The 14,979-nt window shown below is 34.7% G+C and overlaps 1 protein-coding gene across 2 annotated transcripts in view; it reads left to right on the top strand.

Annotated features, from left to right (window-relative positions):
• AGMO (alkylglycerol monooxygenase) overlaps nucleotides 1-14,979 on the top strand; it is a 141,805-nt gene that overhangs the window by 79,903 nt on the left and 46,923 nt on the right. For both annotated transcript variants that reach the window (XM_026706360.2, XM_087916318.1), the window contains one exon: nucleotides 2,209-2,314. In XM_026706360.2, coding sequence (XP_026562145.2) covers nucleotides 2,209-2,314 — 106 coding nt within the window. The remainder of the gene's footprint in view (nucleotides 1-2,208; nucleotides 2,315-14,979) is intronic.

The following is a 14,979-nucleotide window of genomic DNA, read 5'->3' as shown; positions in this document are numbered from 1 at the left end:
TAAACATCACAATTTGGTTTAATATAATAGACTTGCAGGGGCAGCACCAAGGAGGTTCATTTCAATTTCATTGTATACATGTTGTGCATTGACAATAAACATTTGATTGAGTGAACTCTGGGATTCCACAAGAATTTGAAGAGATTCAGTAAAAAAAAGTTCATGTGACCTCAGCAAATTTTATATTACTATAAAGTTTTCCCTCTTGATCACAGTTCCAGATTTTTTTCTCTTTTTTTTAAACAGGTTCTCCAAGCTAAATAGTTTTTTTTAATATTTATATATATAAAATAATTATAATTATAATTATAATTATAATTATATATATATATATATATATATATATATATATATATATATATATATATATATACTTTATTTATTTATTTATTTATTTATTTATTTATTTATTTATTTATTTATTTATTTATTCGGGTTTTCTCCCACATAAAATTGGAAGTATCTTGGAGTAAGCACAAAGCCGAAGACACAAGCCTGAAGATGGCGAATGTGATTTTGTAGAAACGTTGCCAAGATACTTCCAATTTTATGTGGGAGAAAACCCGAATAACCAAAGATCCACATACAAATACCCGCGAAAACATCAGAAAACATATATATATATATATATATATAGAATAGGCAACAAAGTGCCCTTCAGACATTTTGGTTGATAGTTCATCTGAATGATCAAGCATTATCAATAATCAGAAGCTAAGAGAATGTTTATACCCCTGGATTGACAAATTGATAAAATTAAATATCATTACTGAATGTATCACTCACTGGAAAACGGATCAAAGCAATAGGTATAAGTTCAAAAATTCACATTAAAATAATGTTGGGAGCCTGTTGAAATAATGTTGGGAGCCTGAAAAATGATTAAAAATCATAATATACAAATCTCAAATCTCTGCAAAATGAGGTCCAATGGAGAGCTATCAAGAAACAAGCAAATACTAATTCCTTCTGAAATTCCATAATTCATACAATTATTTGCAAAATTACTTTGAAAAGTTAGTAGAATATCTCAAGTACAAATAACATAATTCTGTCAATTTCCAAAAATAATATTACCATATATTTTGTATACTTAATTTTTTTTATTTTATACTATAGTATATAATGCATACATTTATTTTTGCAGTATTAAATTAATTTCTTTCACTTTCTAGCATTTCAATATCATCTACACATTCATAAATACCATTTGAAGATTGTTTGCTTTATTGTACTAGCTGAACAAATTCAAGAAATGACATTTAGCAAAAGCCAAAATTGCAAGAAATAGCATAGAATTAGTCTTTAACTTGTCCCATTTTACAAACATTTTTGCAATGGTTGTTAAGTAAATCATGTGGTTCTTAAGTGAATCTGGCTTCTACCATTAATTTTGCTTTTCAGAAGCTGACTGGAAATTCTCAAATGCTGATTTCATGATCTCAGGACATAAATGTCATAAATACAGGCCAGTTGCAAAGTACTCGAATTTTGACCATATGACCATGGGGTTAATAAGGTCATGTCATTTTTTTCAATGCTGTTATAATTTCAAACAGTCATTAAAAGAATGATTGTAAGTCGATGACTACCTGTAATGACATTGTGCAAAATCATTGATATATTTATGGAACAGTTTATATAAGTTCTTGCACCAACAAAAATAAAAAAATTAGGTCTGACTCTTTTGTTAGAATGAAAATAAAGAGTCTATTTCACATGGTGTTTTATGCCACCAGAATGATACTACTAAGTGCTGTCCGTAGTTCCTGAATATCACAGTTGTTGATTATGGTGTTTTTTTTTGGTTACCGAAAGCAGCAGTCCCTAACCTTCCTGTGGTGGGAAGGGGACAGGATGGTTCCATGCATACAACCTAATTTCACGCATGTGCAAATAGAGCTCTGTGTGCTTGCCTACCACTTTTGCATCCCAATGCCCAATGCCCAATGGACCAAAGACCCCTGACCTAAAAGGTAGAAATGTGTAGATAACTTAGCTTTTGAATAATATGCTAGGAGCTTCTCTAAAATACTTAAAATAGACCTAATTTTAATTTAATATGATATGATTTCTCCCTGTACAATTAAAATGTTTCCAGATCTGTCTTTCCAACTTTGTTCATCTCTGTTATCTATGTTTATAAAATTAGCCATGTAATCAATTAAAGAGTCAATTAATTTGGTCATTTTAAAATTGCAATTTTAGACCTGAAGTGGCTTTCTTGGAATCTGCACGTTGCTCTCTTTTTCTTGCTCTGAAGAAGCTTGGTTATTTGCAAGTACATTCTGCCCTTTTATCAACCACCTATGAGGTAAGAAAAGTTGTTTATTATAAAATTATCCATATTTATGTCATTTATTTATTTTCTTTGTCACATTTATTTCACAAAGTGACAATATAACAGCGGTCACTGACTGGTGGGCCGTGGCCCACTGGTGGGCCATGAGAAAATTTTGGTGGACCACAGAGAAATCTCACACCCAGAGCACCCCACAAAGCAATTAATCCAGGCTGCACAGAAATACAAGGCTGCACCACCCAACATGACCCTCCCCACCCACTCACTCCTTACCCAGTAAACTAGCCTGCTAAATTTCTATTTTTCCTTTTTCCGACCATCATCTGTTCGGGCTGTGCTGGGAGATTAGCTAGGAAGCAGCAAGTGGTTGGATTTCTTGCTTTCTGGCTAACCTTTCAATCTTTGGTTCTGCTTTTAAGTATAGCTAAACCTCCCTTAGGACTGAAGTTTTGCTTGCAAACAAATTCAGTGCAGACTCATGACAAGCAAATTTGAGAGACTGAGCTAGCCGATGGCAGATAGATAGATCACTGAATGATTCTGTGAGCAACTCAATCTGCCTACTTTGCCTGATTTTGGGTAAAAGTTGCTCTTTTTTAAATAAAAAAATCAATATTTACATGCATGGTATGTTGTGAGTTAATTTTGTGAGTTTGCTTGCAAGCAAATTTTATGTAACAGACTGAGCTAGCCTATGGCAGATAGATAGATTTCTGAATGAACCTATGATTCTGTGAGCAACTGAATCTGCCTACTTTGCCTGATTTTGGGTAAAAGTTGCTCTTTTTTAAATAAAAAATTCAATATTTACATGCATGGTATGTTGTGAGTTAATTTTGTGAGTTTGCTTGCAAGCAAATTTTATGTGACAGACTGAGCTAGCCAATGGCAGATAGATAGATTTCTGAATGAACCTATGATTCTGTGAGCAACTCAATCTTCCTGCCTGCTTTGCCTAATTTTGGGTAAAAGTTGCTCTTTTTTTATCAAAAATTCAATATTTGTATAAATATTTATAATATTTACATACAAGCCAGGCCCAGCCAGTCACATGACCACCAAGCTACACCCGCAAATTAAGCCACACCCACAGAACCAGTTAGTCTTCCCTGGGATCTAATATTATGAGTTTAGTGGTCCCTGAGGTCCAAAAGGTTGGTGACCACTGCTCTATAATACTTTACAAGCTTAGAAAAGCATAGTTATTCTCAAACAGACATTATGATTTAAACAGAAAATGAATAAATATAATTTATGTCTGCCAAATTATTCTCCTTGTAAAATGAATCATTATAACATCTATATAATTCGTTTATGCATACTTCCAAAATTTATAATCATGTTCACACATCTTAAATTAGCACAATTGTTGATTTAGATATTAAATATTTCAGCTAATCAGTACATGTGTTGGTTTCATATGCAGTTTTTAGATCTTTATGCATATATATGTGCTTTTGTTTCTATAAAAAATTCTATACAGTATTTATTTACCCTTTCCATATTGCTTTTGTTCCAAAGAACTCAGAAAAAATTGAGAATGTGAAAAAATAGTACTGTTTGTAAGATTCTGCTTAAAATATATGAGACATATAAAACATATAGAAAAGTATGGCTGGAGGCATCAGGTAACTTGAGAGAATGCGACATAACTTTCTCTATATCTGTCTCCTAAGCTATTTTCTGCCAATATAGGTAGTCCTTGACTTGTGATATGGCTTCTGAGCAACCATTTAAAATTATGATGGACCCTCCCCAATATATGTGTGTGTGTGTGTTTTATATATATAGAATCATATATATGATTCTAAGTTCCAATGACCATCCTTCCACAATCATATGACTGCATTTTAGATGCTCAGCAACCAGCCCATTTTGCATCAATTTGCAGTCCCATGTGAAGAGATAAGCACAATGTATGATGTTTGTGCTGGACACCACTGCTTACTTCCATTTTCTGGTAACATCTCCCCATAGCAGACAATGGGTTTTCTTAATGATTGTCACGTTTGCTTCATGACTGCTGTATTTGCTTAACGACTGCAAGAAAAAATGTAAAAAAAAAAATCAGATAGTCATGTGGTGACCCACTTTACAACACTCATAACATATGACCAAAACTGTGCCTATATACATTTATATGTCAAGGAGTACCTATAGGTACTTTACTATTGATTGCTCCCATAGCTATACTTGTTTCTGTTGCTTTTTGTCTTCTTGTCTGCTTTCATTCCCATCAGTTACCTTAGTACTTTACTTCTCTGAATCCTCAATTTTTTACCCTTTGACCCCTCTCCCCAAGTTATTCCCCAACCCCTGGATACTTGTTGGATATTGTTCTCTTGCTCATAAAATTTTAAGCTGAGCCAATTATTCCATCAATAATAAAAATAGTTTCATGAACTTTTAGAGTTTTAGAGTCCTTGATGCATTGTAAAACCCAGTGCAATCTTCAAACTTGAAATTCTGAATTTAGAAAAGAAGTTACTTACCCATTGTTTATACCCTTGAGATATCTGTGGAGTAGGGGCTGAAGGCAATTATAGAAAGATGAAGAGAGAAAGTGATAGGGGGAAATGCTACCTTAAAGGTTGAATGCCTGTGGAGATTCTCAATCATCCAGCTCATTATTCCAAAGCTGCTTTTCAAAAGTCCAGAACTGAAGAAGCTTCTTCAATGAGAAGGGAAACATTTTCAAAGAAAAATAAAAACCAAGCAAATCCAGTTATCCTTTAGGGCCTTAAAGATTGGTATCATATATTGATGGAAACCAAAGATAGACATCTTGCAAGCCACACGTACAACTCCTTTTATGACTTCCAGATCCACTCCCCCCAAAACTGATTTGCACAAATTGTTTTGGGCTATTTGGAGAACTCCCATCATTCTTCATTGTTCAAAACTTTTGAAAATCTTCTCTGATGATTCTTTAAATGACCACCAGATGCCTCAGCTATCCTTTCACTCAACATAGTAAGTGCTATCCTGACCATCACAATCGCCTACTCTTGTTTAAATAAACACAAGCCATAGTGTTGATACCATATCCACTAACAAATAAATCTGGACTCATCAGATAATATGATATATCTTTTCAATGAGATGATGGCACAAGTGATAAAGATTTCCTTTGGAAATATTGCTTTCCACCTCATTGTGACAATGTCATTACCAATTCTATTTGTAGTTGTGTTAGCTTCATTACCATCCAGTACAGATGATGATGTATAGTTCCAAATGCTGTGGCCAATTGACCGTAAAATTGTTCTGCAGTTCTGCTGGGGCAGCCAAGTTAGATTTTTTAAAATCTCCATGCTGAAGCTCAACACCCACTGTTTGGAAGCTGATCATTATTTTTCTTCTGTCTCCTGATCTGAACAAAAGAAAGACTTCTGGAATTAATTAGAAATGTCTACACTTGATGAGATTTGCACGTGAGTTTGCAATAGTGAGGCTTTGATAATGTCAGCCAACAGCTGCAGCTTCAGGCGGTAAAATCAAGAGACACATTTTCCCTGGGCTTAATTACAATCAGAAAGTATATATTTGAGGGAAACAGAAACAAATCAGATTGGAAACTGTCAAGTATTATCATTGAAGATGAGACTTAAACATCTGTTTCTTCATAGAAAAGTAAACAAAACATTTATTGTTGGGATCTCTTGGTTGTGAGACTTTATCCAGCACTTGTATATAACTGGAAATTATGAAATTTTCTGTAGTACTTGCTATAAAAGAAACATCTGGCACTATTTATGTCATTCGTACTTGACAACTCAAGGCAATAATTTGTGTACAATGTGGAATGCAGTTTTTCTTAGATAGTGCTAACAATATGATGCTAACCCTTTTCCTTGTACAAGAATTAGCATTTAAAAGCATTTCAGCTGTTTTATTTAAATAACTCAAACTTCATTGAAACCACTTTAATTACAAATTGTCATCTGGAGGGATTATATCATAGTCTTTTACAATTATCTTGAACTATATATATTTACATTTGTAATCTAAAAAGGATATTTTACCTATAAATATGAGCTTGACTATGTCCTAAAACCTCTAACCTGTAAGCAGATAGCCACTGCTTATCAATATAGTTAATAAGAAGTGAAAAAAAATCTGCAAAGGAATCAGACTTCTAGATTCACAGCCATATCTATATAACTGATATTTTGTTTTAATCTCAGAATGAGATGTGTGTGTGTGTGTATGTATGTATGTATACACACACATACACACACACAGAGAGAGAGAATTTATTTATATCCTGCATTTATAATTTTTACAAATAACTCAAGGATGGTATGTTTACCATCCTTCTCCTGTTTTCCCTACAGCAATAACAACCTTTGAATAACCTTTGAAGATTTGGGCTGAGAGAGAGAGAGAGCGCGATAGCACTCAGAGAGTAGAGTAGCATTCGAATTCATGGACTGTGGCTTGTTGCCCTGTTGCCTAACTACTGGACCAAACTGGTTCTGCTTATATTAGTATTATTACTATTTGTTTCAACTAATTATTTCAAAATAGCTTTTTAAAATATATAGCAAATGATGGGAATTTAAACCTTTAAATTAAACAGTTGCATTAAAGATGCAAGTATTATGATCTCTAAAGAATTGAAATGTGGGCGAATTAAGTGGAATTCTGAATTACCTTACTTCTGATGTGAAAATGAGTCAGAAAAAATAACTATTCCAACAATGTCATTGTCAAAGTTTTCAGACTAAAGTAGTTAAAGAAACATTGGAATAACTAGTGTATTGTCATGACTACAGTTTAACAGAGGTCTGTCGTTAGGCTGTGCAAATCATTCAACAAGCAGATTGCTTCATTGGATTCACTTCTCAAATCCTCAGGTATTTGGTTTGCTCTCTATTGCAACTGGAATGTCTTATGTGAATATTCAGGCACCAAGGAAATCTTGGATAGACTCTGATGCAATAGCACAAATCCTTTGAGTTTTCAGCTTTGGGGAATAGATGTACAAGGTTAAACAAATCATTTCATTGTATGGCTTGTATAGGCCTAGTGAAAGAAAATAAAAATGTTAGTTGCATCAATTTTAGATTTATTTGGAAATGTAAGTTCTCATTGACTCTCATAAGAAATCTATTGATGATTTTTAAAGATTCAGTAGAACTGTATTAAAAATAAAACAAGCTTTATAATGGTTGCATTCTATATATTAAATATAACACGTAATTTAGTTCAAACAACACAAGACAGACATTAAGTACTAACTGTTCCATGATGCTTGTAATATATATGTGAGAGTATAAACATTATTGTAAAGTATTACAGCAATAAATTTCTAACATTTTTAGAAAGGTTCCATAGTTTTTTTACATGATATATAGCATTGTACAGCTTAAAGCAACTGATCTGATTAATTGCATCAAGATTATGTCATAAATGTTTTAAGACTTCAATCTGCCACAAGACACTTATATTGTGATTATTGCTTTGCAGACAAACCATTAGGCAAAATGCTGTCTCAGACAGCAGATATTGAGAGTTAGGTAAACATCGTTTAAGAAAAGGGAGTACAGTGCTCTGAGTCCTATATTTTCTAACCTGGCCTATTGACTCCGTTGTAGAATTGTGCTGCGGTGCCAATGTTAAATAAACTGCTAAGCTAATCGAGTTTTGGATATGGAAATAAAGAGGAATCATCTCATTCTTCACTGTGTGCAGCAAAATATATTACATTTCTTGGATAATTCCATTATCTTCCTGATTTATATGTATTTACCATAAGTTATGTGTATCAGAGAAGTCAGGTAGAAAGTTTGCCAAATATTTCTACAAGAGCTCGCCTCATAGCATTCCATCATTTTGACTTGCACTCATAGAAAAGATGGAATGTAGGACCATTTCCCATGTTTACTTTTGATGTGGCAAGGCTTTAAAGAAATTATACAATCATAGTAACTATTACACTGGTTTATCTAAGGGTCCATCTTTTTCCAAGAGCTCTACTCGTCCAATTCAATTTGGCAAACTAGGCATGCTGAAGATCCTGTCAGACAATCACTGTCAACTGGCAGGGGTTAGAAGATAGGTTTTTTCTGCCATAGCGCCTGTTTTGTCGGATATTCTTCTTTTGGAGATTAGAATGGCTCCAACCATTTGGAAGGCTTAAAAACCTGGTTTATGTTCCTGGTTGTGAATGTGATGAAGGCCCTATTTCTTGGCTTTGCTCTTAGTTGATTAACTATCTTGGCTGCTTATGTATTATTTTGGGATGTTTTAATTATTTTTAAGTGTCTTAACTATTTTATAGTTTTAAAATTGTAAGCTGTCCAGAGTCACTTTACTGAGAGGAGAGTTTATATAAATTCAATTAATTAATTAGTTAATTATGGGTATTCCTCCAAAGATAGAGGTACAATTTTATTTATCTTGTTGTTTGTCAAATTGTATACAGTATAATTGAAAGCAACATGAGGTTGCTTGCAAATTAATTGTTATAACTAAAAAAATAATTATGAAAAATCCTGTGATTACTTTGCCAAATCAGATGTGAACTGGTTTGGAGGGAGTGAATCTTAATTGCACCTTAATAATTCTTTAAAATACAATATTTTTAGTTCAGAATTATAATTTATTTTAGAAGTATAGTGTTTTAAGCTTAAGAATATAGATATTAATTATTCCTAACATGATTTTATTTCCCTATTTTTCCTGAAATAAAATCTGGGGATAGATTGGAGGATTTAAACCCTGTTAGTTGAGCCATAAAATCAAACACAACAGGATAGCATTCAGCTAAGAAAATATTATTTCTATTTTTTTCTCTCTAATTACTAAATATTAATTCTACTGACTTTCTTTTTCTCCTGAATTGTCTGTTTTGGTGATAACTTATAACAGCAGTCATGCAACATTCTAGTAGCTTTTGATGCTTTATTCAGAATTTTATGTTGATTGCATGACTGTTGAAGGGAGATAAGGAATTGTGAATATATTGTTCTATGAAATACTTAGTAACTATTTTGTTTTCCAGAGTTCTATTTAAATATAAATATTTATTTTATCTTTCAATTTATTATTTATTTTATCTTGCCATTGTTTTGTTTTTATTTATTCAATTTCATTGTATATTATTTTTTACAGTTTCATTTTAAATAATTTCAAAATTTCACTACTTGTTGGAACAATTGAAAAGCATGTTAAACAAAAAACTTGAAATACTAAAAAAACAGAAATGTAACAGATCTCAGAATTACAGATTGCGAATTTATTTCATATATTTAAACTTTCCATGTTTTCTGCAAGCCAAACCCTTGAAATAGATAAATAATGCCTGTTATACTTCATGTTATTTCTCCACATGGGAGATTCATCATTTGTGAAGTTTGTGAGTGTTTTATATACTATTAATAGCTCTCATCATGTGCTATTACTGCCATCAAGTGTAATTATATCATTATGGATGTGTAAGTGCTCACATGCTGTAATTGTCCAGGTATGACAGCTCTCTTATGATTTAATTTTCAGTAAGGTATTTTTGACACAGTGCTTCAAACACAAATTGTTACATAAACCAGAATATTAGTTAGTTGGAATATTTATGACTTAAGTAGCAGAGGAGAAATAGAAATTAGCAGTAAGAATAAGAAAAAGAAAATGTGCTTATATTTTAATGTTGTTTTTATATCCTACCAAAATCCTATACTCTGGTTAATTAAAATAATCCACTGGAAAAAAATAAACAACCAGCAACAATATTTGTAATAATTTTAATTCATTGTATATAATGAAGAATCTGAATCAATTAACATTGCTTATTAATTTAAAAGATAAAATATCAGCCTGACATTTGTTCCTTAACATAGATCAAGGCTTTCAAATTCTTATTTGACAGGCAGGATTATAGAAGAAGGATACTGTTCTTCAGGTCAGGGATTCATAACTTATGTCTTAGGGCCAATTTTTCTAGTCAAAGGACTGCAGCATGCTTTCCTGATCAGCCAGCCAACAGATCACAGCAGTGACCTCAACATTATTTAGACCTTCTTATTATATGTTTTCCTGATGATTTAAAGATAGGGTGGTAACATGGATGTCAAGGGAAGGAGAACATATAAAGCAATCACCTTGATCTGCAGCATCCTGAATGACGTGATTATCAGAATTCAGATAGGGACAACATTGGTCTCTCTCCCCAATAAATTCTGTCAGGACTTGGATAAAGAGAGTATTTCTGTTTCAGACCCTTTAGATCAGGGCTGTTAAACTCTGGCCTGTGGGCTGGATGAGTCATATGCTAGCTATGCCCATGCCTGGTTTGCCAAAGGAGAAAAAAGTCCAGATATGTCACGTGACGATGCCATGATGACGTGAGTTTGACAACCCTCTTTTAGATATTTCAGCTGCCTTTGAAACCATTGACCATGCATCTTATTGGATTACCTTACAGCAGGGGTGTCAAACTTGTGTTGTCATGGCAGCATCATGTGACATATCATGACTCCCCCGCCCCTTTGCTAAACTGGTTGTGAACATGGCGAGCGGCTGATGCAGCTGGCCTGCGGGTCATGAGTCTGATAGCCCTGTTATCAAACCCTGGGACAGGGTTTGGACACAGTTGTTCCATTCTTTTCATAGTGACTTGGTTTACCCAATAATAGTGCATAACAGTCCTTGCTTTGTGGGTTCCCCAAAGGATAATCCTCTTTCCCTGCTTTTCTCCATGAAGTCAGTTAACAACTTGGGGTGCTTTAATTGAATATCCAGGATATGGATATTCAACTTTAAATGCCACCCTAGATTATAGAAGAAATTATAGGGGAAATTATATGGGTTTCCATTCTTTCTGCTCAGAAGCTGTCAGGCTCTAGCAAGGACAGTACAAGATAAAGCTGGACATTGGTGAACTTATTTGCCAATCAAAACTATTTAATGGCATGAGTCAATGTATAGCAGGATGGACATATTTTAAACCACGTATTTTGTTAGGAATATGTTCTATTAGTATTGCAGATCCTGCATTGACCATCAGTTAGCTTCCAGATATGATTTAAAGTGTAAATCTCTATTTTTAATGCAGATACATGGACATTGTTCCATATGAACACAAGGACTATAATTTTCCCTATGATATTGTGAGCACATTTCATTTAAAAAAATTATTATTCTGTGTATGCTGTTCACTCCAAAGACTAACAATAAAAAACACAATAAAAAGACTAAAGACTAAATAAACCCATAGGAATAAAACAAATATAAAACATGAAAAAATAACCTCAATTTTTATAAAGACTACAAAAATCTTACAAAATTATGTGACTGACAGTGCACCCAACATTCAAAGATGCCTTCCTCCTGGACTAGGTGAAAAAGCCAGGTCCTATCTACTCTCCTGAAATCAATGAAAGAAGAGCCAGATCATATCTACAGAGGGTAACATTTTCTAGGCTCTCCTAGATTTCATTTTCTTATAAACAGGAACTGAAGAGAGTTGACTGTATTTAATCTGATCAGACTAATTTACAGGTGAACAAGGAAGTTGATTTCATATATGAATAGGTGTGGAGCCATGTAGGCTTTTGGAGCTGACAACTGGCTACTTGAATCATATCCAGAAGCCAAATGATAGATTATGCAATTCCCAAAATTGTGGGATGGTCAAAGTATAATGGGAAACACCTATCTTTGTATGGGCAACTGCAGTTTGCAACAGCTGTAGCTTTTAAATGCTTTTCAAGGACAGCCCCATTTGCACTACATTATAGTAATCCCATGGAAGAGAATAAGAGTGTGGGCTACTGTGAGTAGGTTTTGTAGTATAGGTATGCCTGCAACTGTGTATATTTCTGAATACAGGAGGACCCCCCTCTAATTTCAAATCACTGTCTTGAAGCGTGTGGGTGTGGTGATAGTGGCTTGAGGCTTATTGATGCTGTGGTGGTGATTTTAAATGAAGTATCAGAGGAACCTGTGACCACCACAGTGTGAAATCAGGTGCGTTGCTTCTGTGGTGGAAGGTAGTGCCTTGAAGTACACAATGCTTCTTTACATTTTAAAAGAAGATATCGTAGCTTAGGGTTGAAATGAGGGGTCCTTGGTGCTCTTTGAGTTTGGTTATTTTCTTACAGATGTTTCATTAACCAAACTAGGTAACATCACCAGGAAGTCCTTACTAGCACTGGTGATGTTATCTACTTTGGGTAATGAAACAACTGTAAGAAAACATCAAGTTTTTTTAAAATTAATAAATGAAGATCAATAGAGTCTTTTTGGTTTATGTGTGTAAACTAGGCCACAATGTTTAATTTAACAGAATTAGAATTTAAAACCTAAAATTTAGCCATACATGTGATCTCAGTCCCACATTTTATAAACTTTGTAACATTAAACTGACTTCAATAATTTTTGTTAATTTTCATCCTAAAGATGTAGAAAGACATTGTAGGTTTCTTGGCTTGAACATTAGAAAAAAATAAACTATCCGCATTAGTTGAAGGGTGTCACTAGAAACCCATACACCAAATAGAGTGGTCACAAATGGCATGTGAACATTTTTGCAGTTTTATTAGGAAGAAAAAAACCACTTGGCTATCTGTTCTTAGAACTGGATTAATAGACTAAAGGGACCACTGTTCTAATTCAGAAAAACTGTTATTGCTATTATGAAAGATATGCCTTTTAGCAGATGGAAGGGTTTAAGTTATTATTTCCAGATTATTTTCAATCAACATTTATTTAAAAATAAAGCTGTTTCCAGTAGCAAAAAAAATTGGAAAACACCAGTGCAAAAGCAGAATAAGAGCTATTTTTGTGAAGCAGAATATGGCCAAACTTGCAGTGAATATTAAGGCAAAACAGTCTATCAGAATTTTTTTTAATTAAAATTTATTATAAAGTGATGGACTTACCTAAACTCTTCGCTTGGCTATTCTTGCAGGATGGACTAGCTTCAGGAACCGAGAATGAATAAGTCTTAGAAAGTTGAACTTTAGGCCTGATATAAATTCCTGAATTAGTGTTCCTGTATCAAGTCATAATCTAATAGGAGCTACAACTTTTTCTAAAATGCTAGAAGTTTTTTGATTGTTAAGATTCTAGTTAACCATAGTTACACTTATTAGAGAATGTGATGCTATATAAACACACATATTCACATGTAACTTAGAATTCAGTCTTCAGTAATTGTATCATAAAATTGTATGAAGTTTGGGCCACTACCCTATTGATTAATTGCTCATCAGCAGAAATCAAAAACAAATGTTTCTCATAGATATATGAATCATTTGAAGACATGCTTTTCAAAATGAAAAATCCTTAATAAGCTGAGGCATTCTCTAAACTTGACAGACCCACTTTGACAGCTTTTCTGAGTCCTCTTCAATACAAATAACAGATTGGAGTTTAACTTTTGAAAGACATTGAATGTTGATGAAGATACTCAAGTCATCCAGCTAGAGTTGTCCGAAAGTTGAGTCATGGCCATTGAATGTATTTTTCTTGTTTTTTTGCTTCTTAGCCAAGTATCTTTTTCTAAGCACATTGATTATGGGGACCCTGTTTATGTCCCCCATGGAAGCTTTTTTGTGGTATTTTTTGTATGTATTATAAGCAAATATATGAAATCCAGTTTGGTGTAGTGCACGAGTGTCAAACTCAAGGCCCGTGGGCTAGATCTGGTCCATGATGTGATTAGATCTGGCCCATGGAGACACTGAAAGCAGCAAAGGACTAGCCTGCAGTGCCTTGGCCTGGCCCAGGCCATCCGGTCATTGATCTAGAACTAGGTTGTGGCTATCTTGGCCAGAATGCAGTTAGCTTTAGATCTATGAGACTGCCTGGATCCAGTGAGGGGCCACCCCTGCCCCACCCCTGGGTCTGCACACAAGAGGTGGTGAGCATGCGAGGAGTCTTGTGTCCTTGGGGACCATCTTGCAGGCTGACTGTGTTCTGAGCATTTCTCTTTTACCAAGAATGTGCATGCTCACTGGCTCCTATACACTTGCCATGGGGCAGGGCTGAGGCAGCAGGTGGCCTCTCACTGGCTCTAGGTCTGCTGCAAGGGTTGGATCTAAGGCTGACTGCATTCCAGCCTAAATGGCCACACCAAGTTGTAGAATAGATCAGTGCCGCACTTCCCAGCCTGTTCTCACGGCCTGGGAGGCTTCCCTTTCATTGAGACTGGAATGGAGACTGGAATGGAACCTTTAGGCTAATTGGAGAGCAAGCAGAAGACATGATGCTTCTGCCAGCCAGCATGTGATGGGCAATAGGCAATTGCAGGGGGGAAGCAGCAGCCAAATGGCAGTGCTGTGCAACTTCTGGTGTTGTGAAGACACAAGGAAGAGCATGGCTTCTGGCATTGGAGAAACTGCCCTTTTGGCTTCAGGCATAGAGGCAATGGAGGAAAGGGTGGATAAAAGGGAAATGGATGCTCCACATTTTTTTTAAGCTGGCAGAGGCTCCAAACAGAGCTGGCAATAGGCAGGCAGTGGTGGACAGGGGCTTCCCATTTTGACCCCTCTCCTGTCATTGTGTCTGTTGAGGTAATTCCCCATTAAGAGAATGAGTGCATACAGGGAGACGTATTTCAGAGTCGTGTTTGAATAATACACATACGGCACACAGATACACTGATCAGTAAATGTGGGGTTTTACTTCCAGAAACGTTAAGCAAAGTTCAAAATAAGCAGTCCAAAGTCATT

The sequence above is a fragment of the Pseudonaja textilis genome, chromosome Z (assembly GCF_049901715.1).
Source record: "Pseudonaja textilis isolate UNSWEBS1 chromosome Z, rPseTex1.2, whole genome shotgun sequence".
NCBI classification, from domain to species: domain Eukaryota; kingdom Metazoa; phylum Chordata; class Lepidosauria; order Squamata; family Elapidae; genus Pseudonaja; species Pseudonaja textilis.
The sequence above is the reverse complement of the archived record's forward strand: the minus strand, read 5'-3'. Positions and strand labels throughout refer to the sequence as shown.